Consider the following 27488-nt stretch of genomic DNA (forward strand, 5'->3'; position numbering starts at 1 on the left):
TTTCTCACATTTTTTAAATGGTGCCTTATAGTCATACATACTGATGGGATTACATATTTGTGCAAGTACATAATGTACAAAGTAACAATGTAATTTGGCCAATATCATTCTATTTATGTCTTTTGCTCCTTTTTTCTTACAAATTTGAAGAACTCTGGATATTCAAGATTGACCTTAGCCTCTTAACTCTATTTTTACAGCTTGTCATTTGCTAAATTTTATTTATGGCACTCTTTTGATTATAGAAGTATCATTTTTTAAAAAAAATTTAGATAACTATCATTTTCCTTAATAGTTTTTTTCTTAAATTTTTCTTCAATTCTTAGCCTCATACTTACCTTTAAAACTTCTATGGTATGCTTAACTTTTCCAGAAAAAAAAAATCACTAAAAAATAATCTCCACTTAAACACAGCCTGGGTATGTTACAGTCTGTGGTTATTATTTGAATTGGGAGTGATTTCCCATTGCATTTAAAAAATTATTATTATTATTATTTAAATTACAAATTTCTGTTCCATGCAGGAAGTTTATGAAAGGCCAAAAAGAAACAAAGCAAAAATTCCCCCAGTCCCCCCATCTAGGTATAATACTCTTGGCATTTTGGTGCACGACCATCAGTCTTTCATAGACACCTCCATCCCAAACCCCCCAATACACACTATTACATTAATGGTGGGGGACAGGCAAGGCTGACTCCTTTGTTTCCACCCTTCTCCTCCTCCTTGGTGGTGAGGCACTGATTTGGGCTAGTCAGATCCTAATACTGTTAACATGGTCACTGGAAGGCAGGTGGGGTCCTTGCTTTATGTGAGCAGCTGTCCGCTCAGCAGTGGCCATTGAGGCCAGTGTACACCGTATTCTTTCTTTTTTATTTATTTATTTATTTATTTATTTTTTAGTTTTCGGCAGACACAACATCTTTGTTTGTATGTGGTGCTGAGGATCGAACCTGGGCCGCACGCATGCCAGGGGAGGGTGCTACCGCTTGAGCCACATCCCCAGCCCCAACACACCGTATTCTTTCTTGTGTCTCTTTCTGCTTGTCCTTCCTCAGTCTGATGGGTATGCTGGGCTGGCCAATGAGCCACATCCCCAGCCCTATTTTGTATTTTATTTAGAGACAGGGTCTCACTGAGTTGCTTAGCGCCTCACTTTTGCTGAGGCTGGCTTTGAACTTGTAATCCTCCTGCCTCAGGGATTACAGGTGAGCACCACCATATCCGGCCAATGTGTGTTCTTTGTTTTGAGTTCTTGGCTCATCCCCCCTTGGGTGAGTATGTCCTTGAGTGACTGTTCAGATTGAGACTAGGGTAGTACTGTCATTAAGCTCCCACATCCCAACAGGTGACTGCTTCCTCCCTTCACACATGGAGCCCCAATGTTTCCTCGCCTTACACATCTACAGAAGCAGTGTCTTTTATTTTCTGCAATCCAATGCCAAATATTGGTCTGAGAATTGCCTGGATTTGGTTCCCTTATGGTAACTTTCTCAGCCTGGATTCTAGTAAATTTCTTCTACTCTCCATCCTTAGAATTTGAAAATATTGCCTGGCTATTTTTGATTTCTTCTGCTTTAAGGTCCACCTGTTCACTCTACCTATACAGATCTTCCTTCATCTCAGGAAAGTTTATTATTTATTTATATATTTCTGTTCCATTCATTTGGCTCTTTCCTTTATATATTTTTTTTCCATCCTTATGCAAGATCTTTGTTCACTGGCTCTCCTGGTTCACCATCTTTTCCCAATCAAGTTCAAGTCTCTGTCCTCCTCCCTCCTCCTATAGACATTTTTGAGTTTGTTCTCCACTTCTCTGAAATGTTTTTCTACAATGTAGGTTCTCCTAGATAATTCCTGTGCTGATTTAAAATGTGCTATTGCATTTCTTTTCAATCTTATTTCTTGTTATCTAGCTCCCTTGTCAATTAACAAATTTTAATCTGAAATGGTCACAAAGGTATAGGAAAAGTTGGAACCATACTACAAAAACATTTCATTCCATGAAATGTTTGAATGAAAGCAACTATCACGATGCCTCATAACCCTGGATGGAATTTTTTAGTGTGTATTTCCTATAAACAAGTGTATTCTCCCACACAAACACAAAATAACAATCAAAATCTGGAAATGAATATGATACATTACTGCCCTCAAATCCTTCCATCTCATGCAAGTAAGAGATGGCTGGCCCCAGTAAAGTCTCAAATAGCGGAAGGATCCAGCTCAGAGTCGTGCTGTGCTAGATGTCATGTCTCTTTGGTTTCCTTTAGTCCAGTTCAGTTCTGAAGTCTTCCCTTGACCTTCATGCTTTTCCAAGTTTGCTGAATATTCACAGTGAATTTATAGCATGCTCCTAGTTTAGGTTTGTCTGATGCTTCCTCTTGATTAGACTCGGACTGTGCATCTTTGACTGGACCATCATGGGAGTCTCGGCAGGTTCTTCTCAATGGCATTTTCTCAACCAGGGTCTGATGTCTTGTCTCATCACTGACGATGCCAACCAGGATTGCGTGATCACAGTGGCACTTCTAGGCTTCTCTACCCAAAAGCGATTCTAACACAGATTGTAGTTATTTTAAAGGAAGAAGCTTGAAACCGTGCAAATAATCCATTCTCATAAAACTTGGAATGCATTCACTGATGTCTGTGTGGCTAGATGTAGTGTCCTGTTATTCAACAGGTGGCCATTTGTTGCCATTACCAATGCCTTTGACGTTCACATTATCCCTGGTGTGGTCAGCAGGAGTTCCTTCAAGCCAGTGTCTATGTTCTTTTGACATGTCTCCATCTTTCCTTGGGCATTTCCTTATTTTCTGCCATCAGATGCTTCTGGCTCATTTTGTATTTCTCTGCCTCAGCCTTGGGATGAGCCATGTCTTCAAGGAGCCCTGGTCCATCTTACTGAAAAGTGCTATTTAGAAACCAGGATCTGGTGCTTGATGTGTTCATTTTTATTGGGGAGACAGAGCTCTGAAGCCCTCTCAGTGGAAAGAGCTAAGGAGTATGTGTAGGCATAGATGTGTGTGTGCGCGAGTGTGCACACGCACACACCCACTCACACACCCACACACCCCTCTGAGTACTGAACACTGATATCTCCAATTCAAAGATAGGATATACCTTTATCTTAAGTTTTGCTCTTCCTGTGTTTCTAAGTCTCTTTTCTGATAGTGTGAAGCCTGCCTTCTATTATCCTTAACATATTAACTGGAATCAGGGTCTCATTTTACTGTCACTCTGCCCCTCACCCACTTGGGCTCTGACTCCCCTTGCTGGTCTGCTTTGTCTCTAAAACCCTACATGGATGCTGCTCATCTTGCTCTGAGCTCTGACACCCCAGGCCAGCTCTCTCCTTGTACAGATGCCAGCTTGTCTCTCATGGGCTTTAACTTCCCATGCCAGGTAGCCCCGCGGACTTCCTTCTCCTTCCTGTGGCCTGGGTCACAAAGGTTCCCATTCCTTGACAGGAGTGGACATCTATTTTGCCTCATTCCATGCAGGGGCCTTAGGACTAAATTGTTCAGGAAGGGAAGGACTAAGTTCCTCTTATATTGACCCCTCAGCCAGAACTCTCTTCTCATCTCTGCCTGTTGTCTCAACATCCTACCTTTTATTTAGAGTCCATGGGATCTAGATTCCTATGTAAAAGCAGAAGTAGATACTTTCTAAAATTTACTTCTACTTCCTAAACAATATATCTTTTCAAGGAAAAATTTCTCTGCAATTTAAACCCTATTTTCTCCTTTTAAAAACAATCAGAATCTTTTCATAGGTTTCTTGAAGGTATTTTCTTTTTCTGCTTATTGATCATTATGGAAAAAGAAAGTTACTTAGGGCTGATGTTAGCCTGTAGGAAGGTGGACTTTTTCTGTCCCACCCGACTCCCACTCTTAACTCTTTGCAGGTCTAATTTTTTCTTTTCCTTTAGTTCTTGTCTCAAATACTTCCTCTTAGTCTGTACAATTACTCTACATGGAGTAGAGTTCCGCTCTGCTACTTGCTGTCTTAGCCTCTTATGCATTTTTTTATAGCCCTTATTGCAAATTGAAAAGATTTGATTTGTCCACTTACTTGATTGCTGTCTCTCTATAGAGGAAGGAAGCTCAATGGAAGCAGGCATTTTACAGAATGAGAAAGTCCATGAAGACATGAAAGGATGCTCAACCTCATCATTAACGTAAAAGTGAAATGTCATTTCATGAATCTACCAGATTGCTAAAAATGTAAAGGTCTGATAAAACTCAGTGTCTGCAAGGGTGCAGAGAAATGGGAACACTTCCTGACTTGCTAGGAATAAATTGTTATGACCACTCTATATGACATCTCATCACCTAGTGAAACTGCACACATGTGCATGCTGACAATGTTATGACACTGGGAAGGCTTGTTCTCTAGAGAAACTCTGATGAATGTGTGCAACCTTCATAAGAAGGAATGGACAACAATGTTCATATTGCTTGAAATAAAAGAACCTAAATGTTCATTAACAATAAATTAGATGAGGGGCTGGGGATGTGGCTCAAGTTGTAGTGCGTTCGCCTGGCATGCGTGCAGCCCGGGTTCGATCCTCAGCACCACATACAAACAAAGATGCTGTGTCCGCCAAAAACTAAAAAATAAATACTAAAAAATTCTCTCTCTCTGTCTCTCTCTCTGTCTCTGTCTCTGTCTCTCTCTCTCTTTAAAAAAACAAACAATAAATTAGATAAACAATTGCATTTTTGTGTGATGGAATACTATATGGCATTGAAAATGAGCTAAGAGCAAGCATACACATCAGCATGAATTTCATAAACTTGATTTTTTTTAAGTGAAAAAAATCAAGCCACAGAAGAATATTTGCTGTGATTTGCCTTCCAAAGGTATGCAAGAAACTTGGTCACCAGTGTGGTGATTTTGAGAGGTAGTGGCACCTTGAAGAATTAGGAACTAGTGGGAGATAATTGTGTCATTGGAGGTCCTGCCTTGGATGTAGTTCCTTCGGCATCCTGGTTAGTCTTTGTGAGAGTGGGTTACAAAAACAGTGAGCCTGGCTCCTTGATCTCTCTGGCTTCCTGTTTTTCCATGTGATCTCTTCAGCACACATTCCCACCCTTGCGATGCTGTCTACTACAAGGCCCTCACCAGAAGCTGAACCTATGGGGCTGCCTGATCTTGGACTTTCAGCCTCCAAAACTGTGATCTTGGACTTTCAGCCTCCAAAACTGTGAGATAAATAAACCTCTTTTCTTTATGCATTAGCCAATCTGAGGCATTTTGTTGTAGCAACAGATCTAACAGACATTTATAGAATGTTTCCATTTATATAATGGAAATAACATGTACATTGTAGTGCCCTTGCCTGCTCCTCTGGTCATCGAGTCCTTGGTGGAACCTAGTGGAGGGAAGTGAGGTCTAAGCTGGCGCTTAAGGGCCATCTAGTCTGTTTGGGCTGGTGTAACAAGTTACCATAGCCTGAGAGGCTTATGGACAATAGGAATCCACTTCTCACAGCTCTGGATTCTGGGAAGCCTAAGATCAAGGCTTGGCAACTTCAGTGTCAGGTGAGGGCTTGCTCACTGGCCCAGATCAATTCACTGAGTCTTTACATGGGGGAAACGGTCAATGAGCACCCTGGGGCCTCTTCAGAAGGGCACTAATCCCCTTCCTGAAGGCTTTGCCCTTGTGATTCAATCACTCCCAAAGACCTCTCTTGACACCATCTTCTTGGAGGTTAAGATTTCTACCTATGAATTTTAGGGGGACATAAGCATGCAGACCACTGCAAGGGCTGCTTGTCTCTTTTGAGATACAGAAGGGCACAGTGCCCAGGATTCACCCTGAAGGATGTGCCCTTCATGAGGACTTGCTTGGAGAAGTGGGGAACAAGGAAGGCCTGGGGCTGGGCTGGGCCTCCTTCCCTGGGTCCTGGCACAGGTAGGAATGAGAGATCTGGCCTAGCACCAAGGCAACGCCTCCATGCCCTCCGTAATGTCATAATAATAACCAATGCGAAGGTGACTCTTATGGCTACCGATGCTACAATTTTGATCTGAAATGTCTCCCACAGGCCGTGTGCTGAAGGCTTGGCCACCAGCCTGTGACATTACTGGGAAGTGGTGGAACCTAGTGGAAGGAAGTGAGGTCATGAAGGGCTTGCCCTTAGTGGGGATACTGGGGCCCCAGTCCTCTTCTCCCCCCGCCCCCTGCTGCTTCCCAGCTGCTGTGAGGTGAGCAGCCTTGCTCCTCTGCACACTCCCTGCCTCATCACAGGACCAAAGCAAGGGGACCAAGCAGCCATACTGGAACCCCTGAAACCGTGAGTGAAAATAAACTTTTGCTCATTTAAATAAATAGTTTACTTCAGGTATCTAGTCATGGTGGCAGAAATTGGACATTGCCATTTGTTGAGTACTTTTGTACTCTGAGCCTGAAGCTAAGGATTTCTATGCATTATATAACATAACCCTGTGTGGTTAGTGCTGATATCATTCCTATTTGGAGGCTAATGAAACTGAGGCCTTGAAAGGTAAACTGAGAGACCCAAGGCCTCATAGCCTATATGTGGCAAGGCCAGCATTTCAACCCAAGCCTGTAAGCCTGTGACTCTGGAGTCCACACTTTCTCTAGGGAGCAGAGTTGAAATGAAATCACTTGAAAGTGTGAGTCCCATTTTTTGGGGGAAGAGGTGGGTTCAACAGGAGGGGTGTGGGTACTGAGACCAACCCAGAGGGCAGAGTCTTGTCTCTGGGTCACACTTATTCTGGGCCACAGCTCCTAGGGTGGTGGCTGGAGCTACCCGTCATCTTTACATTTTTGTTTCTGTTCGTCTCTGGTTTTATACAGCTGCCTCTTCCATGGATTAAGGGCTGAATGTGTTCAAGTTTCTATAAATGCACTCACACTCAACAGCCACACCAGAGCTGATACTATAGAATAGAAAGACCTGGGTGTTGTTGCCAGTTCTATCTGCACATTCTGGGCATGTTCTGGAAACTTCTTTTGCTCTCATTTCTTCCTTTGGAAAATGGAAATGATAATATCTGCCTTAAATGTCTCTATAAACTTAGAGGCCAAAAGGTCCAAACCATGCATGGCATAAGTGAAGAAACATCTCTCCTGTAGAAGGGTCACACAGTCACATACACCCCCCTCCACCCAGTGGAGCAGGAATGAAATCCACTTTTCCTCATTTCCAATTCAAATATAGTAATGCTCTGTAAATTGTGGACAAGGACATTATCCCATAGAGCAGCTCAAGCCCATGGAGAACTTTCTATGATTCTTTTTTCTAAAGCAGCATCTGCTATAACAACATGAAAATATCTAGGTTCAGAACTAACTTTGGATTCCTAGAAGAGAATGAGCCTCCAGCAAGGGCAAACCCACCTGAACTGTTCATGCTCATCCTATTTGAAATCACTGTCTTGGTGCATGAAATCACAGCATCCCTTGAGAGTTAGCAGAAGCTTCAGAGCCCTACGGAGGGGGACTACCCTCTAGAAGGTTGCTAAGGGAGAAGCTGGGCACAGGTGAATGGACAGGTCAGCTGACGGACTCCTGTGCTGGGAGCTCACACACAGGCTAGTCCACTTCCGTCTCATGACTCTGGGGACTCTGAGACTTAGAGAGACCATAGCACTCACACAAAGTCACACAGCTAGCAAATGGTGGAGTCAGGAGTCAAGTCCAGTCTTGAGAGCCTGCCCTTCCCACCAGGACAAGATTCGTACTGACCAGAGAAGGCGATGGCAAAGATCCCACCCAAGGCTGCATCATGGTGGAACTTGAGCAGGACCTGGTTGGTTGAACTGTGCACTGTTTTCTTGGCCAAGCTCCGGGTGAAGACTCCTAGCTGTGGAGACGTCTGCTGAGGCCCATCCCTGCATGTAGGAAAGAAGGTCCTGGCATGTCACCAGTCATGTGGCTGCCTGCTCTCCCTGGTGCCATCAGTGGCCTTAAGAGAGACCAGGAGTAGGTGACTATGACTCTTCTTGTACCCACTGCTCTTTCTCCAATGTCCTAAACACCTCTCTCCAAACCCTCCCAACTCCATATCCCAGTGGAATTGATAGAATGAGTGAAGCTCACATGGATTCCTTTTCACCTGATTCTTCACCAGCCCAATCCCTTAAATGGACTCCAGGGGCAACATAGGTGCCACAGAGCAAGGCTGAGAGTCTAACTGCAGTCCTCAGTCTGAGCAGCCCTGGGCCAGGGCTGAGGAACTGGTGTAGAACCTCATACTGTTTTCCAGGTCAGTTCCATTTTCTTTTCCCCAAAGAGACATAACCACATTGCCTTTCTGGAGGCAGGATTTTTTCACCAGAACCTATCTAGACTCTCCTATCTTTTCTTAGCAATTGCTTGAAAATTTAGCTAGAAATTAACTCAGGACAGACTTGTTACAATTATCTTTTACAATTACTGGGAGTTTTGGAAAAGAATCCCACTATCTCTTGATGATTCCCCAAAAGGTACTAAGCTTTAAACAAAGGAATTTAAAAATTATACTATCTCTTTCTTCAAAGATTCAGTGGTTTGGAAAAAATACCATCTAGGAAACCTCATTTATTCATAAATAACCTATATTTTCATTTTAAAATTAACTTGTTATATTATACATCACTTCATAAATCAGTGCTGAACTGTCCAGTTTAGTATCCACTAGCCATGTGTGGCTATTTATACTTAAGTTCATTAAAATTAAATAAATTTTAAAATAAGCTCCCTAGTCACTCTATTTACATCCAGATGCTCAGTAGCACATGTGTCTAGTGGCTACCATGTTGACCAAGCACTCATTGGCACACATGTCTAGTGGCTACCATGTTGGATAGCATGGACATAGAACACTCAATTAGTGCAGCACTGGCTCAGCATGAGATGACCAGAGGGACTTCATAAAATTCTACTACTACCATTAATCTTGGTAGCTTATCTATGGTACATGTAGAATATTGATTTGAATTCTGGAAACATTGAGGAACGCCTCATTATCCATGCCCACTGCCATTCACATCCCTTTGCTACTTTCACTGGCCCCTATGAGGAACCCTCTCATTGCTCTCCCTTTGAAGTATTAGAGTGACTAACTAAAGCTTCAACCCAGCATAGAGCCTGCTAATGCTCCCGTCTAACTGGTTTTCAACATGGCGCCTGATCCTACCAGATGGTGATGAAGTCTCCGGAGGGCTCTGTCTGTAGCAGGCTGAGGTTGAGGCGGACACCATGACCAATGGGCACAGTGATCATCCAGACACAGTCCTGGGAGCTGGAGTATGGGCTGGGGTAACCAGGGGAGTACACAGTGCCATTGGAAGAGGTGATGTTACCACCGCAGGGAACTGCCAAGGAGGGAACACAAACAGATGGATGAGTTTTGGAGATCCCCACCAATCTGCAAGTTCAAGGGGCTTCCTAACTAATCCCATTTCCCAGCACCAGTGATCCCATCAGGGGATTGTGTGGATGGTGGGGAGGAGACTGGGCTGAGGGTGGCTGATTCTACCCACCAGCCTCACACCCTGCTGGCCCTCAGTTGTCACTGAAGGTGCCTCTGTGGGTTGGTCTTACCCTTGGCCTCCTTCTCTTTCTCATGACAGTATCCTGCCAAGAAGAAAGGATGCATGGAAGCTGTCCCCTCTCCTTTCCTAGGAAAGGGGAGGAGCAGGTGCTAGGGTGAGAGCTGCAGTACTTTTTCTGGGAAGAGCTAAGAGATTATAAAAATGTCTCTCTTTCTGTTTGATTTGCTCTCTCTATAGTGGTCTTTCTGGACTAGAGTTGAGGATGTTTGTGGGGAGGCTGAGGTTGGGTTCAAGTCATGGATAGGCCATTGATTGACCAGAGAACCCAAGACAAGTAGTTTAGTCTCTTGGAGTCTGTTTCCTCATCAGTAAAGTGAGGCTAGGAACACCACTCATAGAACTGTGGTGGCAACTGGGTGAAATAATGCTTATCTAATATTCAACCCAGGGCTGTAGATTCAGCTCAGTGGCAAAGACCTTGCTTAGAATGTGCAAGGCCCTGGCTTTGACCCCTAGCACCATGATAAATAAATAAGTGAATGAATAAACATGAAAATGAATAAATAAGCAAATAAACCTTTTGGCCCAATATCTTACCCACCGAGGAGGGATCTACTGCATAGATATGACCCTCTCTCCTTATCTTCCTGTTCTCTAAAAGTAAGGTCCAATTTTAGATTCACTCTGATCCAGGCTTTAAGCAGGATTTAAGATGCTTGAGGCCTCCCTAGATTGGTACTCAATTGTCAGGGATGTTGGTCCAGAGTATTTGCGGCTGATACAGAGCATCAAGCAGATAGCTAGATGGGGGCAGATCAGACTGAGGAAGAAGAATCTCCCCTGCAGAAGGCAGGGTTCCTTTGAATTTATCCTAAATGCATGCACATGGACACACCATCCCTACTCCAGATGGGCAATATCCACTTGGTGCCAGGCAAGGCCTGGGGAGACCGTGGGAACACAACACTTGAGTTTTGTCCTGTGGTACCCACAGTCTACTGGGACCCAGCCAAGAATACCAGCATGGATGGCACAGGATGGGGCAAGTCATCATTGTGAAATGCCACGGGGACATTTGGGGGGAACCTGTCATCTGGTCTTCTGAGAGAAGTGTTCCCAGTAGAATTCACTTTGGGGCTCAGACCTGAGGGGTGCCTAGGACTGCAGATCAGAGAGGACTGTTACCTAGGAAGAGGCAGCATGGGAAGGAAACAGGGGCCAGGCTGTGCTACATTAGGGTGTGAATTTTACCCCAAAGAGAGGGGATGCCTTGCTGGATTCTGAGCAGGGGAGTGTCCTAGGGACTCACTCCCTGCCTGGTGAAGAATGCGCTGAGGCTGTGTGTGGATTGGCTCAGGGAGGTGTGAAGTCCGACCAATGAGGTGGTGCATGCTTCTAAAGGTGGCCTGGGTTAAGACAGAGGTGGTGGATAGAGGAGGATGCGTGTGAAATAAAATTAGCATGTAGAAAGCAGGACTTGGCACATATGGGAGACAAGCAGAAGGGAAGGCGCCCAAATTAGGGACTCCAGGTGGGCCTGTCACTAGATGGAGATTTCAGCTTCTTGGCGGAAAGACAGTAAGCCTTTCCAATATGTTGGGATTTAGATGTCTCTGAAATAAGTGGAGATAATAATAATAATTATAATAATAAGTGAAGATAATAAGTAAGCAATTAGATATTCAGGTATGGTGCTCCATAGGAGATAAAGGGTCCAGACAGAGATGGCATTTGGGGACATGAGAAAGAATGAGAGAAAGAAGAGAAGGCAGTCTAGAACAAAACTCCAAAGAATAACAACACTTAAGGAACAAAGAAGAGATGACCACAAAAGTGGGCCCAGGCACACAGGTGGTTGGAGAGCAAGAAAAGACTGTCTGACGAGGTCAAGGAAAGCAGCTTTCTGGGGAGGGAGGAGAGCTTCTGGCTCCGACAGCAGGCTGAAAAAGAACTGCTCATCTCTCTCCCGAGATGCCATGAAAGACAAACTAAGAGTAGGAAGGGAACAAAGTCCTCAGTGAATCTGGTCACGTGGCATGTGATTAGACAGCAGGTCCAGAATGACCAATCATGCTGGGTTAAAAAAAAAAAAATGGAACTCAGAAGGGAGTAGAGGCTGCACAACCTCTCAGTCATCCTGGTTCTGGTCAAGGAAGAAGACCTGAGAAAGTGCCACACCTTGGTGTGACCAATTTATCAATCTCTAGGAACATGGAGGGAGGAGAGAATAATGCAGGTGTGGAGACAAGTGGAGAGGGAGCAGGCCAGTTCTTAGAAACAGTCTCATTTTCTTCTTCCTTTGGGAAGCTGCCATGGTTAACTCTACCTCTCTGCCCCTCAGCACACACTGCTGGGTCCCTACACCCTCACCTGCATCTTCCCTTCCAACTGGGAATGTCTCGTTGGATCTTCCCAAGGGCTGGGCTTGTCTTTCCCCTGGCTATGGTCCACATCTCCCCCCTGCTAGACTGGGTCACACCCAATGAAAACAGGGTGAATAAAGTTTGCCAGGACCACTGAGTATTGGTGACCCATGGAAGGCAGGAGGAATGTGAGACTGCTCTGGGTCCGTCTCTATGGTCACCCCAGGAAGGATCAGCAGGGACAAGGGAGGAACATACCTTCACACCTGGGCAGGGGGTGATCCCAGTTCCGGTTGGTGCCATGTTGACATGTGAGGACAGGGTGGCCGGTCAGCTGATATCCTGGAAGGCACTCGAAGGTCACTGATTGTCCGACATTGTAGCCAGCTCCCCTCACAATGCCATTGGCAAAGGGCTCTGGGTCTGGGCACTCTTGAAGTTCATAGGCTGGAAAACATCAGAAGAGGTTGTCTCATTCTCTCTGGGTATTTTCTTTCCAATCACAATATAGGAGCAGCAGAGGGTTAGTGCAGGGTGAAGCACTGAGACTTGGACTCCAATGAACTTTCGGCACCTGCTAGATGTTGGCTTGGGGTCTGCAGTTTTCATCTCGCTCAGTTTTCCTATTTATAAAATGGCTATTGTGAGGACCAAGTAGAATCTCAGATGCATAGCCTTTGCACAGTGCTGGCTCATGGTAAGAGCTCAAAAAATGTTATCTAGGGCTGGGGCTGTAGCTCAGGGGTAGAGCGCTCACCTAGCATACCTAGCTAGCTCACCTAGCACTGGGTTCGATCCCCAGCATCACATAAAAATAAAATAAAAGTGTCTACCTCCAACTAAAAAAATATATATCTTAAGAAAAAGTATCATCTATTGTTAGTGTCCCCATGGGAAAAGGAGCTCAGGGGATACACTGCTGGGTTGAGCTGCTCTTCACCGAGCACCCATCTGGGGCCAGGCATCGGCCTAGGTGCTTTCGTGTTGTGAATCTCATGCAACAAGGATCGAGATCACAAACATAGGAAGCAGCAGTGAGGGCAGGAGTGGACCTGTCGTCTCTGCAGGATTATAACCTACAAAGAAGGAAGGACAGAAGGAATCTGGTGGAAGCCAGCCAACCTGCAGCCAGGAGAGCAACTTTGCAGAGGGACGAGCTGGGTTGGTAGGAATGTGTGACTGTCATGCAAGCGAGTCCCTCCAAAGAGCAGAAACGCGGCCCCCAAGAGAATGTGTGGGCCCAACTCAAAAGAAGATGCCTTAATGGGCAAGGCTGAGGCCCATCCAAAATGGGGAGGTGCTGAGGGAGATGCCCAGCGGGCACCGCAGAGCAAAGCCTCCCACTAATTGGGTCCACAGGACAAAGACTATCCTCTGTGGTAGTAATTGGGCCCATTCTGCAAAGGAAATCATTTTAAGGAGGAGAAGGCTTGGTCCCCCAGCGGAAGCTCTCAGGGGGAGCAGATGAGCCAGAAAGAAGGCTCCTGAAGGGGATGCGTTTATCGCATGTAATGACAATGTGAATAACGATGGCCTCTCAGCTGAGGTTTCCCGTGCACCCGTTCTGCCATCATGGCGGAGGTCTGTGCTTCCACTTGAGATTGTGGAGAGGTCTCAGTTGGGAGAGCTGGGCAGGTTTCCTGAGAAATCACTGAGATAACTGGGTGTCCTTAGTGGGAGTGGGTGGGCTGGAGAAGAGCCCTGTCACTGGGGGTGGTGGTGGTAGGGGGTTGGGTGATTTGGCCACAAAAGTCTTGGTGGAGGCAGGGAGCCTGGTGCCCAGCCCACTGGGTGGGATGGGGTGGGCCATTTCAGAAAGCCTGGGTGGGAGCTCGGTGGACCCAAGGACTCTGAGGAGCCCGAAGAGGATGGCTGAGTGCGAGAAGCTGCCGCAGCCTTGATGAGAGGGCCCAGTGTCGCTCTGGGGAGTGTTCAGGTGGAAGGAGCTTTTCAAAAGGAGAAAAACTTCTGTGAGATTCTCTGGATTCCTTTCAAAAGGCTGAGACAAAAACCTCAGAGTCTGGTCCCTGGAAGGAGCTTCCAAGGCAGAGGTGGGACCTAGGGGACAGAGCTAAACTCTCTGAGGAGAACTCATGGCATTACCCAAGGCAGGACTCTCAGGGACAGGAGCTGGGTTGTCCCAAAGGAGACACTTCAGTGAGAACACATGTGATCTCCAACAAAGGGCCACCGTTCAGAACATTAATAGTGAGGATGCCTAACATTTTGGAACCATGGTATATGTCTTAATCATTATGAAAAGTTCTAGATGAACATGATCCTCCTGGGAGTGTGAAAGGAGTGAGTTACGTCCGATGGAGCCTAGTAAGAGTAGCTCATGAGGGGTGGAAAAGGAAGCCCCATCCTGGAAACCCTGAGCGTCCAATAAGGCTTTTGGAGGAAGAGGGAGGAGTTGGACTTCTTCCAAGGACAGCCGAAGGACCACAGGGAGCTGGGCCTGTTTGACAGAACTAGCCTCAGTGGGGACAGATGGCTCTTCCATAAAGCTGGGTCTTCCCATGAAAGGAAAGCCTGGGGAGGGGGCAATGCCCAGAGCTTGTTTACAAGGCACGACTCCACAGGGATGAGGGAGGGGTACACGAGAATGCCAGCTTATCAGGCCGGGAGAATTGTCTGGGCCTGTCACAGCCTGGAGGCCTCAGTGGAAGTACCTGGGCTTCTGGCACCAGAGACAACCTAGTCTGTGAGGTGGGGTCTCTCAGACAAAAAGCCTTAATGGAAGCTGAGCTCCATTCTCAGGGCAGCAGGTGACCTGAGCCATGTGTGGCTCCACGGGTGTCATGATACGTGGGCAGGTGTGGAGGAAGCAGTGGACTTGTAACTCAGGGGAACTCGGGGCAAATTCTGAAGGTGAAATCTGGGTCTTGTCCCAGGTGGAGGCTCCCCACTGGACTGGCCTCTCCTGGTGCAGCGTTAAGTCTCCAAATGCAAACTCCGGCCCTCCCTCCCACTGTCCTCCCCACAGGGAAGATCCTTGGAGGAGGGCTGGTCCTCGGATGTGTGATGCTCAGTGGAAGCAGCAGGCATGTCACAGAGGGAAATGCTGGCCCAGAGTGTTGGTCTGTTGTCCTGAAGCCTGAGGGACAGTTGGGTTCCTTGTGCAGAGCAGGTTCTGCAGGACTCTCTCCAAAGAAAGGGGAAGTCTGGGGTTGGGGGGGTCATCTGAGTCGGGGGCTAGGACCCTGGGGAGTGGTAGGTCTCTTCTGGGGGTGGGAGGAGTCCGTGGAGAGTCTGAGGTTGCCATCCAAGGACAATCTTTACAAAGACAAGTGGGCTTACACACCGGGCCAAGCAAGAGTCACTGTCCTATCACAATGGACTCAGTAGGTGGACTGTGGCCATTTCAGGGTGAAGACATGGGGTGAGCCCAGAGCAACTGTCCTATAACAATGGTGGTGTTTCCACAGATCTATTTATCAGAGAGGATAGGCCTTAGGGAGAGAGCTCCAGGGTTAGATTGTGTCTCCTTCATATTCAGATATGAAATCTTAACCCTTAACACCTTAGAATGTAATTTATTGGGAGAAAGGACCTTCACCTATCTTATCTACTTTAGTCTTTAGGGTAGACCTTGATACAGCTGATGTATTTATAAAAAGGGGAAATTTCAGCAACCTCTGTACTATTTTCCATAATGGCTCTAATTTACCTTTCCACTAAAGGCAGAAGGGCTCCTTTTGCTCCAAGTCTTCCCCAACAGCAGAAAAATGATAACTGTTTAAGGTGATGGATATGCCAACAGCTCTGATTTGATCAGACACAATGCATACATGTATGGAAACACCATATCACACCTCCTAAATGTGTATGATTATTAGGTATCAATCAAGAAAAGAGAGGGGCTTAGAGATAGACACATCTGGAGAACACCATGAGAAGATGAAGCCAGAGACCAGAGAGCCAAGCAACTCCAAAAATGAAGATGCTGCAAACCACCCAGAGCTAGGGAGACAGGTCCTGCCTCAGAGCCCAGGAAGTACCAGCGCTGCCAACACCATGATCTTGGACTCCCTGAGCCAGGGTTGCCAGACAACAAGTTGCTGTGGCTCAGGCCACTGGGTTTGTGGTCCTCTGTGATGGCCACCCTAGCAAAATAAGTCACAGGGGAGGCATTGGTGGGAGGTGCTGTGTCTATCCTAGCAAGGAGCACTGACCTGGTACTTGGGACCAGGTCTCTCCCGTGACAGACCACTGTGAGATACCGTGGCCATCTAACACATCACGACCCACTGAAGAGGCTGCCCCCTCCACTTGATGGGCAACTCTGTGACAAGCCCACACATTGCTTCCCTGAGGGTGGCAGACTCATTACTACCAGCACTGTTTGCTGAGGCCCAGCTCTTAACTGAGGCCCTCCCGCCTAGGGCCCTGCCCCAGGTGACAAGTCTATTCACACTCCCTGAAGCTTCCTGTCCCAGCCAGACATGCACACTGAGGAGCATTTCCTGTATAACCAACCTGGTAGGACAGCCTTTAAGGCCAACCCTGGATAAGAAGCCCAGGCCTTGTTCAGTACCCCTCTCTGACAAGGGAAAAGCTACGTCTCAGAAAACTACAAACAGCATGGTGCTCTTTATACAGAAAACATGGCTGAAAACTTTGTGGAACATTCCTTATTCTTCCTGGTCCCATATAACATAGGCCTGTTGAAGTACAGAAAAATATCTGAGAAGTTCACATCGAAAGAACAGTGGCTGTTTCTGGAGAATAAACCTGGGTTTAGAGGCTGTAGACAGACTGTTAGCTTTCAGCCAGAATTTCCCACCCCCTCTCTTCCTTTTCTAACCAGGTGACTATGTTGATGGATTGTTTGTGTGATTAAAAATTAACTTGAAAAAAAGAAATTCACAAAACAGCATTTATAGTATGATTCTATTTTACTAAAATAGATTCTATCTTACTAAAGATGAAGTAAGAGAGCTACAACAGGAGAATAGGGAAACATGCATTATACTGTTAAAAGCTGGTATGTCTGCATAGGGTAGTAATGGATGGGATTTAAAAGGAATTCAGACTCTCTATGATGTGTGGTATAGCATGAATATTTGTGTCACCTCCAAATTCACAATAAAACTTAATTCCCAGTGTGAAGGTATTTGGAGGTGGGGTCTTTGAAAGTCTCCCCTCATGAACAGGATCAGTGCCCTGATAAAGGAAGCCTCAGAGATATCCTTTCCCCCCTCTTCCAAGTGGTCACAGCTAGAAGGCACTGCCTACTACCCAGAAAGTAGGCCCTCATCAAACATAGAATTTTCCAGCACTTTGATCTTGGCCTCTCCACCTCTAGAACTGTGAGAAATAAATTTCTATTTGTAAGCGCCCCCAGTCTGTGATATTTTGTTATAGCAGCTTGTGCTGACTAACACAATGTGCTCACAAAAACCTCTATAATGTTTTCATTTTTTAAAAAGCATGTACTGGCATTGGGAAAAATACTAAACATATGAAAAAATATCAGTGGAAGAATCTGGGAAGAGTTTAGAATAAATGATTCAGTCAGTCTTAGTAGGAAAGCATTCAAGCAAGAAGTTGGGCCTACTATGTGATGGGCCATCTGTCACTTATGGATATGGGGATTGTGCCCAACAGCTGCACAGGTTGGGCACAATCCCCATAGCCATAAGTGACAGATGGCCCATCACATAGGGGAAACCTGAATTGCATTGGGAAGGGGCCTTTTCAGGAAAAGTGTACCAGCAGCAGTGAGGCCTGCTGTAGGGTTTTGCCTTAGGAAGTCGAGCCCCATGAGCATGGTTGGGCCTCACACAGGAAAACCCATCTCATTGTTCCAGGGGGTGCTACTTGGGTTGTTATTAGAATCCTCCAAACTGACATAGGAAGAGCTTTGTTGGCAGTTATGGGGCCTGATTTACAGGGAAGGACCCTGAGGTTATAGTTTAGCTTATCATGCCTGAGAGGAAGAGGCTGTCTGGATGGTCAGGGATTCAAAAAGGAATTTGCCCAGGGAAGGCTGTTGGGTCTAGACATTTGTGGAACCTCAGAGGGCATGTGGGGCCTGCCACTCTGGAAAGGTGGCAGTACTTCAGCTGTCAAAGGGGAGATCCTAAGGGCCAGGGGACGTGCCTCTAGAGGAGAGCCTCTGCACAGGCCTACTGCCCCACCCCACCCCACCCCTCCTGGGGTTCTCTCTCCCCCATATGGAGGGCTGGGAAGATGGGTGGCTTGGGGCAGAAGATGAAGGTGGACACAGGAGCTCACAGGGCACTCCTGACCTTACCCTGATACTCCAGCTTGAATCCGGGCCGGTTCTGGGAGTGGTCGCTGTGGAAATACACGGTGGTCTCATGGGAGGTGGAGAGCAGGGTGCTGGGGAGCTCGCTGCCGCTGAACCTGCCCATCATGCGGCTGGTCTCGTAGGGGCCGTTCCGGATTTCTATGAAGTCATGGTTGGGCTCCGTGGAGAAGTTCAGGAACTGGATGTGAGCTCCTGGGAGCACAATAGAGGCAGATAAAGCCACGGCCACGCAGTCCTGCTTCAAGTGTGCCCCCAGGAAAGCATCCCCAGCTGAGCCCCCACCAGGGGAGTTCCCACCACTGACTTCCCACCAGTCATGGCAGCCAGGATGTGCTTTTTGAGTTGCTGGTTCAGTTCCTTCTCTTGCCTTTAGGTTGGACCTCCCCCCAAAACCTGTTATTCATTCTAAAGTGAAGGCATCGAACATTTCAGAGCTCCACTCTGAGTCTATCTGACTTCCCTGAATGCAAAGTTCAAGATCATCTCTTGATTTAAGTGAGTGACAAGTCTAATATCAATATAAAGATAGCCTCACTAAGATAAACTCTTTACTTAAAAATAACAACCCCATACTTACTCAAAAGGCATGACCTTTAAAACTGGTATTTTCTATTTCTAGTATTTTCTAGAACTTTTCACATGACTCAGAAACACAAGGCTTAGAAGTCTACATTGTCCCTTCTGTTCCATTAAGAAGCCAAATGAAGTTCACACTTTTGGGGATCTTAGTGGGTTAATCAAGATCTCTTAGCAACCTGACAGGTGAAATGAATCTAATTAAGTCCCTAGTTTACATATTTATATGTGCTTTGGAGAATGGGAGGTAGGAACATGAATACCTGTTTACTGTTAAGATTTTTCAAAATTGGATTACTTTGAAAAAAATGTTACTGGGCTTAGGCTGTGGCTCAGCCGTAGCGTACTTGACTGGCATTTGTGAGGCACTGGGTTCGTTTCTCAGAGAAAGAAAGAGAGGAAGGAAGGAAGGAAGGAAGGAAGGAAGGAAGGAAGGAAGGAAGGAAGGAAGAAAGAAAGAAAGAAAGAAAGAAAGGTCTATCAACAACTAAAAAAAATATATATTTTTTAAAAGTGTTACTGAAGAACTTTCTTTACTGAGCATAGGAAAATACCCACAATATATTGTCAATTGTGAAAATCAGATTTCAAATTAGCATGTAGAATCCAATTCTAATTTTCTTGGGTGAAAAAACCTAGAAGAATATTCATTCATTCTCCCACAATATTTTCTGAACATCTGCCCTGCAGTAGGACTGTGCTTGGCATTCTAAAGGATGAACAAGATCAGAGAGTCTTCAAGAGCATTATATTTTAATGGTGGGGACTAAAGCTGTTACCGATTATCTCTGCATGATAGGATTACAGACTGATTCTGATTTTTCAAATTTGCTCATCTGTACTTTCTAATTTTCTTAGAATGAACACATCTATGTAATTGAATTGCTTTTGCAACTGATTATGTGAAGAATAAAATAAAGATTTGACATATAATGTTGAGGACCCTTCACTTCCTGCCCTGTCCCATCCCCCCTCCTTTCTTTCACAGAAGTCACCAGCGTGAATTTGGAAGATATCCTTCCAGTTTAGCTGTAGATGCTTAAATATATGTGTGGGTTTACTGTATTTTAAACATTTACATAAATGATATTATGTTGTACATACAGTTTTAAAAACTTATTTATTACTCAATACTGTGCTTTCCAAGGTCAATCCGTGTTAATATACAAAAATACAATAATTCATTTTAACTACATATTAAGCAAGTCTATCTTATGATTACCCAAACACACAACTCATCCTCCTTCTAATGAAACTGTAGACTGTTTCCAAGTTACAGTTTTGTGATGAGCATCTCTACCCATTGCCAGTGGAGCCTGTGTCTTCCATTCCACCCACTGGGCACCTTTCCATGTTGGAGAGCACTGTCCCTGTGTGCCCATAAAGGGCTCTTTAAGGAGCTGTTGGAAAGAGCTGGGCTGTGTCCGCCATCTAGTGGTAGCAGTGTATAAATGCAGAGGCTCTTTATCTACCTGCAGGGGAGGGGGGACCTTGGCCTGTGTGACCCAGCCCAAAGCAGCTTTGCTCCCTACAGGTAAGCACCCAGGATTTAGAGACAGAGCGTCTGTGTGGATGAACATAGGCCTCACAGGGAACAGGCGCCCGTTTAACTTCGTTTGCCTCTGCATGTGGCCCTCTCCCTGCCTTCTATCAGCCTATGTGCCTCTGCTCCAAGCCTGAATGTAGAGCTATGGGGGCTCCCAGATCCTCTTTGCTCAACCCCTCAAAAAAACTAGGGTCTCCCAGGGCTGCCAAGGTGTCATCACTTTGCACCCAGTTTCCTTCAGAAGATGGTGCTACCTAGAAGACTCCAGACTTAGGAAGGTCATCAACCTCTCCCTTTCAGGTGGCTTTAAAGAAGCCCAGTGAGACCTAGTTGTCTAATCAGAAGACACACTCCTGGCTGAATAAAAGACAAAGTGAGCAATCTTCATTTCTGAGGCTCCTAGACTGGGAGATTGCAGCCTGTCCAGAATAATTCCCTTGGGACATTCTTTCCTAAGAGCAGAGCAATTGATGATTTGGGTGAGATGACCCCAGTGTACAGCCCATCAATTTCCTGTCAGTGCACAGCCTTTATCCCTTCAACAGGGGATATTTGGGGTCAAATTATATTCCTGTGCATGATGCATGAATCGCCAGCAGTTAAATTCATACCCAGATTAATGTCCTCCAAACCCAGCAACCTGCTATGCCTGGTATATAGTCCATGTCCCCTCCCCCTACTGCCCTCACAATCTCCAGGCCAGCTAGAATGTGCCTAAGAAGAATGCAAACTCGATTTCATATTGACCTTGGCTCAATTTAATTAGGATGATAAATCGGATAGGAGAATTAAAAGCACAACTTGAGGCCCAGTCTTGGTAGAATAGATTTCTTCTTCTTCTTCTTTTTAAAACTGTCCTTAGGTAACTTTTCATTCCACATCTCTGTATTTTAGTTCACTACTCAAATGATAATGATGGAAACCTCTAAGATTCCTTCCCCCTTGCACTTTCATCTCTGTCATTCTTTTTTTTTTTTTATTTTTTATTTTTAGGTGGACACAATATGTTTATTTTATTTTTATGTGGTGCTGAAGATTGAACCCAGTGCCCCACGAATGCCAGGCGAGTGCACTACCGCTTGAGCCACATCCCCAGCCCTCATCTCTGTTTTCTTAATGCATCCTCAGGATTGATGCAAGAGGTCACTGAGGGGGACTAGAGAAGCATAGCACTGATGTGGCCGAGGTTGTGCTGAGATGGCTGCAGACCACTGTTTTAACCCCGGGGCCTGGGCCAGAGGCGCCGCCTTCCCTAGGAGGCTGTGGAGACTCACCAAAGCCCACAGGCAGCGCTATCTTCCAGGAGCAATCCATGTTGCTAGGGTAGTTGCCTGGAAAGCCAGGGCTCAGGATCACCCCCTCCAACTCTTCCACTGCTCCTCCGCACTGTGCTGTGAGAGGGACATGAGACAGGGTGTTAGGACAACATCAAGGAGATGGCAGTGACATACCAATGTCTGGCAGCTTTTACAGCAGCTACTTCAAACCTTTCTGGAGTTATAAGCCCCTTTGAGAATCCATAGGAATCTCCCCCAACAGCTGCATACCTGGGCAAAACTGAGTCTGTAAATTCAGGAAGTAAAGCACACTCTAGGGTAAAGGAGTCCACATACCCAAGTGATGGCTCTTGACCTTGAGATCAAGATCACAGATCAGTGCCCTTATAAACAAGGCATGCAGGAAAAATGACAGGGGTCCACTCCAAGAGAAGTCTGACCATGTCTTACACTATCACCCAACTCTCCCTCTCCTCATTTCATAGCCCAATCGACTCTTCCAAGACTGCAGAAAAACGAGGAAGGGAAGGGAAGGGATTGCTATGCATCCTGTCCCCACTCTGTGCCAGGCTTTTTCCAAGGGGCAAACCTCCTGGGATTTTTCATTTGCAGGCAAGAGGTTTCCAAAAGTTATGACAGCTTTGAATGAGAGAGGTTACAAAATCATCAGTCCAAAACTGCACTTGGAACAAATCCAGAACATCAAATTATTTTTTTTTCCTGACTTGAACTTGAACTCAACAATATACATTAAAGGATGGAATTGAATGGATGGAAAAATCTGGGCTCTCTTACCAATACAGAGCGGAGGCGGGTAGTTCCATCTCCTCACCGTCCCAGGCATACAGGAGATGTGGGCGTGACCCTGGAAGAATTAGAAACAGGGATGTGCAGACTGTCCCCAGGGGCACAATTGTATGAACAACCCTGAACAGGGGCCTCGTGTTAAGGAACAAGATATACGAAGACACAAATGTCCACTGTGGGATTTCAGGTAAAGCAGAGGGAGAGTGATTTTGGGGGAAGGCCAATTATTAACAACCATTACCGAAGAATTCTCATTACTAAAGGTTTCCTTGCGAGATTCCTTTAATTACTAAATTCCCTCATGGCCTTAAAAGGAAAATTAAATTTTGTTAAGGTCCAATCAAACCCAGCTTTGCAGGAACATGTTCTAGGCTGGCTTGCGCTGAATTGTTAAAGTTAGCAAAATCTGTCTTCTGCATGAACAGCTCCGGGACAGGATAATGTCCTCATGGAAACAGGTCCTCATGGGAATCAGGGCGGCTCCCTGCTCTTTGATGACAGCACCTCTGCTGAGGCAAAGCTGGCCAATCGCAACTCAGGGGACACCTGTCCTGCCTTGGGGTGTCAAGGGGAGGTACCTGGAGGGCATAGCCCGGCTCACACTGGAAAGAGACCACATCGTTCACCAAGTAGCGCTCGCCAGTCTTCACTCCATTACTGGGCACAGCGGGTTCTGGACAGCTGCTCAAGCCCACCGCTGGACAAGACAGAGGCAGACAGAGAGGAGAAAGGACAAGCCAGCAGGTCAAGGGGACAATAGGTTCAGGGCTTTCCTGGCAGCAGGGAGGGTAAGGCGGGGGCTCACCTGTGTTTTCTTTGGCTTTAGGCCAGTGCCTCCCACCCTTTACACCTCATAGTGCACAGGCCAAATGTCCCAGGTGCAGGAGGCTATCATCCTGGAGACTCAAGCTGCCCTGCCTGCCCACTGTGGGCCAGGGAGCTCTGGGTCCTGGTTGTAGACCCCCAAGCCTCTCTGGGGGAGCCTCTCCCATGTCTTCTCTGCTGCCTGCTCCCAACCTCCCAACTGCTCTCCCTCCTCCTTGCCCTAACACAGTTCCTTTGGGCTGAGAGGCTGGAGCGGGCCAGATGCCTGGCTTATTCCTGATGGTCCAATAGCCGGATCTTAGAATGTCCTGGGAGAAGTTTGCCAGCAGATAAGACTCTCCTCTGCCTTATTTCTCCTGTTGTTTTTGAGGTCGGTCTGGCTTCTTCTTGGCAGAAGTACTGGCGGCTCTTCACATTTGGCCTTCCCTGGTCAGTGCTGGCCCTCACTCACTGCCTGACCTCATAACAGCCGCCGGCTCATCCTCTGCCCCAAGCTGCTGACCCAGTCCACCTGCCCTCATAGGCAACTGACATTGCTTTAGATCTCTCCTTGAATCATGGGCCTTCCTTGCTGAGAGGCCTGAAGTGGGTCCCTGGGGCCTATCAAACCAAGCCCAGGCTTCTCATCCTAGGCCTCTGGCACCTTTGCAATCCTGGCCAGGTAGGTCCTTTCTCTAAATCACCTGCACAGGCTCTCAAATTCTCCTTTGCTCTCCCTCTTGGCTTTTCAACTTCAACCTCTGCTCATTTAGTCCTCACCATATGCCCTGCATTGTACCCGGGGCTTAGCGGGGGCACCTGTCCTTGTCCTCCTGCTCCTGCACCATCGTCCCCTTAGGAGCAACACTCACTGAGCAAGGGCCAGGAGTGAGGCCAGGTTGGGAAGTCACATGCCTCCTGAATCCCCTCGAGGCAGGCCTTAGCCCCCATTTCACAGAGGAGAACCCTGGCCAAGAGAGGCCCGGCCTGTGCCCTGGAGCCACAGAACTGGGATTCACATGGAGCCCATTCTGCCAAGAGGAGGCCAAGCCCCAGCCAGCTGCCCTATTGCCTGCTCTGATCCCTCCTTTTCTCATCCCCACCCCCCAGGCCTCCAACTCATCCTCAGCCTGCTGAGTTCCTTTCTGGCTGAAGCACAGCACCCAGAAGGGCAAGGCTCCTGCCAGGGGGCTTTGTGCTTCTCCTGTGCCCCACAGAAGCCCATCTGCAGGTAGAGGCACTTCAGATGCACAGAATAAATTCCAGTGTATTGGTGGACAGAACATGGAGTGCCCTTCTCCAGGAACTAGGAGGCAAAGGCTTGACTGTGTGCTGGGTGCTCTGTTTGCTCTAAACTATGCTTCTGCACCCAGGGAGGCAGAATGGGGCGGGGGCACTAGCTGAGCAGCCTCTGCCCTCCTGGTGGCTCCCTGGAGAGATACAGGCTCCCAGGGTGTCTAGTGCCTTCAGGGAGCCAGGTGTCCATGGAAAAGGAACAGAGAAGGACTGGTCAGCTAAAGCCACCAACCACCAGCCCCATCTTCTTTTGTAGTCCTCTTCTTCTGATGAGCCCTCATGCTATATTCAGAAGTGACACTAATAATACATTTTGTTTCTTTTGAGGACAATTTACATATAGCGAAATGCATGAACTATACGGGTACATAGTCAAGTGTGATTGTCATGGTGGTAAATATACCTGCCCCTGTACCCCCCAAACCCCCATCAAACTTACAGAGCTGCTCTCCCTCCAGAAGGCCCCTCCCACCCTTCCCAGGCAGCTCCTGTCCTACTTGTTCTTTGAAGATGTGAAGCCTCTTTGGGCCTGTGTCCAAAACCTCAGCAAAAGAGACAAAAGACCCCAAGGACAAGGATTAAAACAATCTCCCAGCTGAGCCGAAGGACTTCACCTTGGCTGTTAGGTCTCTTTATCAAAAATGCACCTTACTATTTAGTGGGGGTGGTCACAGCTTAGGGACTTGAGGCCTATTCCTGGGAAGATAGTGGTGGCTGGAAGGAGAAGGGGGCAGAGAGCGGAGGGGAGAGAGAACAAAAGAGCATGGTTGGGGGAAGGGCACCAGGGAGGAAAATGAGGCTGGAGAGAGGAAAAGCAGGAGGAGGGAAAAGTCCCTTCTCACGCTCTCGCTCTCACGCAGAGCAGCTTGGTTTTAATCTGTGCTTACAATAAAGGAAAAATTATTTTTTTTATCCTATGTAATTTATTAATTTTGAAAGTGTATTGTTCCAACTTCCATTTCAATTAAATAAAAATTAAACATGAGTCATGGAGGAGATGTGACTCTACGGCACCCCTCACCATTTGCGTCTGCAATAGCAGCTCATTCTCCATCTTCTGCACCCTCTTTATAGAGTATCAACAAAACACGACAGGGTCTTGGCTTCCAGGAATTCCAGACTCCAAATGTCCCTCATGAAAGGACAGTGCATGGGAAATGCCACCTGGAGAGAACAGCCAGTTCCCCAGACAGAGAAAACCAAGAAGGGACAGGTGTTTTCTGAGAATGAGGCAATTGAATGACCAGCAGACTTAGGGAGGAAGTGATCTTTAAAAGAAAGAGCCAGCCAATAGTTTTAGGGAACATTTAAGGACTCAAAAGAGATAATAAAGAACCAAAATTGGAGGGACCAGAGAAGAGAGGATAAAGGGAATAATGTGAATTACTCAACAACCCAGGCTATTTCAGTCCCCCAGGTGAGTGAAGCCTTTCCTGTTCGGGGGGCCGGGGGGGGGGCAGGTCTCAGGGGTCTCTGTCCTGTCCTCCATCCTTCGGGGTCTTGGCTTACGCTGTGCCTTTCCCATCAGGTGCACACTCCAGTCCTTTAGGGGTGGGGCATCTGGGGATCCTGCTGGCCCTCCCTCCACCACCTGGATAGAGTTCATTTTTCCAGGAGACCCAGATGGGCATCTGCGTAACAGCCAGCGCTCACCCCATCAGGCCTCTAGTGCCACTAGAGCCTTCCATCTGAGGGGCCCATGTTGATTCAGAGAGTGGTGCCAACCATGCTTCCCACATTTCCTGCTTCTCATTCCACACCTAGCTCAGGCGTCCCCTTCTGCAGCGCCTTACTTGGCTAGCTCCCTTCCTTTGTATTTCTTGAGCATATCAGGCTGCACTAAAATAACTGTTTCCACATCTCTCTCTCCCCTACACTCTGAAGGCAGGAACCATCTCTTATTTTTGTTCCCTAACCCAGGGCTTGGTGCATTTTCTGGTACTCAGTGTTTCTTCATGACATTCACCTTTCCACCTGCCCAGAAGAAGTGTTGGTTCTCTCCTTTGAGCCACTGCTCTGCTGTCTAGAGATATCCCTGTGAGTTCCGGTAATGCTGTGATGTTCTTCTCTAGGTATCTGCCTCTGAATGGCTGACTTGGAAGGGACTAACCCTTCCTGATCCTACCCAATCCTAGCACAAACCAGCAGAGCATCTGGCACATAGTAAATGCTCAATGATTATTTGCTGCCACCTACCTGGTCTTTCCTGCACCCAGTGGGGAAAGGAGTCAGGTGAGCAGTCCCAGGATAAATGCAATCTCCCCACAAACTCTTTATGCCTCCCAGCTCTTTTTGTTGAGAGTTTTAATCGTGACCACTTAAGGAAGTTGAAAGTCAAGATATAGGGGTTTGAGCCCAGAGGGAAAAATCTTGTACGAGAGGAGTGAAGTTTCTAATGAGAGAAGAAACTTTGAAGACAATTGGATCATAGAACCAAGGATCAGAGAGGCCAGTTTGAAGGACTGGAGGAGGAGAGCACCTCCACATTCTCATATCCCAATTTATATACTTGGGCTGAGGCCAGTGACCAAGCCTCTTTCCAATTCCTGATTTGGACTCAAAGGAAGCTCACAGGTTGGACACTCCTGGTGAGTCCTGGCTCTCCCATGCTCATTTGCTGTGCAGACTTGGGGAGGTTCCAGACCCTCTCTGAGCCTTAGCTTCCTCACCTAGGTAAGGCTTGAGTGGGATGGAGAATGTACAGCCCCAATAGAACCCCTGCTCGTGGAGGGAACCCAATAATGTCTGTTCCCACCCTGACCCCCCAGCCAGCCAAGATCCCGCTTTCTCACTTTTGTACTCCAAGTGGAAGCCAGCAGCAGACACACTGATGTCTGAGTAGAAGTGAAGGTACAGTTGGTTAGAGGTGCTGTTCAGAAGGGCAGGCATGGTGGTTCCTGGGTAGGGAAACCAAGGATCATTTAGGCATAGCCTCCCAGGCCCCCCAGCTCCTCCCTGTTCCTCTTGATTCTGCTGCCTATTGACAGGAAGCTCTCAAGGTCCCCAAGTGTCCTCAGTGTTATCAAACTCACTAA

General features: G+C 46.9%; 1 protein-coding gene across 6 annotated transcripts in view; it reads right to left on the reverse strand.

Annotated features, from left to right (window-relative positions):
- Positions 1-27488, reverse strand: part of Csmd2 (CUB and Sushi multiple domains 2) — a 542274-nt gene that overhangs the window by 69060 nt on the left and 445726 nt on the right. For all 6 annotated transcript variants that reach the window (XM_078025879.1, XM_078025878.1, XM_078025877.1 and 3 more), the window contains 8 exons: positions 27246-27350; positions 22932-23050; positions 22342-22411; positions 21544-21660; positions 18130-18339; positions 12129-12317; positions 9150-9327; positions 7718-7863 (listed from right to left, as the gene is read on the reverse strand). In XM_078025879.1, the coding sequence (XP_077882005.1) occupies positions 7718-7863; positions 9150-9327; positions 12129-12317; positions 18130-18339; positions 21544-21660; positions 22342-22411; positions 22932-23050; positions 27246-27350 (1134 nt within the window). The remainder of the gene's footprint in view (positions 1-7717; positions 7864-9149; positions 9328-12128; positions 12318-18129; positions 18340-21543; positions 21661-22341; positions 22412-22931; positions 23051-27245; positions 27351-27488) is intronic.

Source organism: Ictidomys tridecemlineatus, chromosome 11, assembly GCF_052094955.1.
Source record: "Ictidomys tridecemlineatus isolate mIctTri1 chromosome 11, mIctTri1.hap1, whole genome shotgun sequence".
Taxonomy (NCBI): Eukaryota; Metazoa; Chordata; class Mammalia; order Rodentia; family Sciuridae; genus Ictidomys; species Ictidomys tridecemlineatus.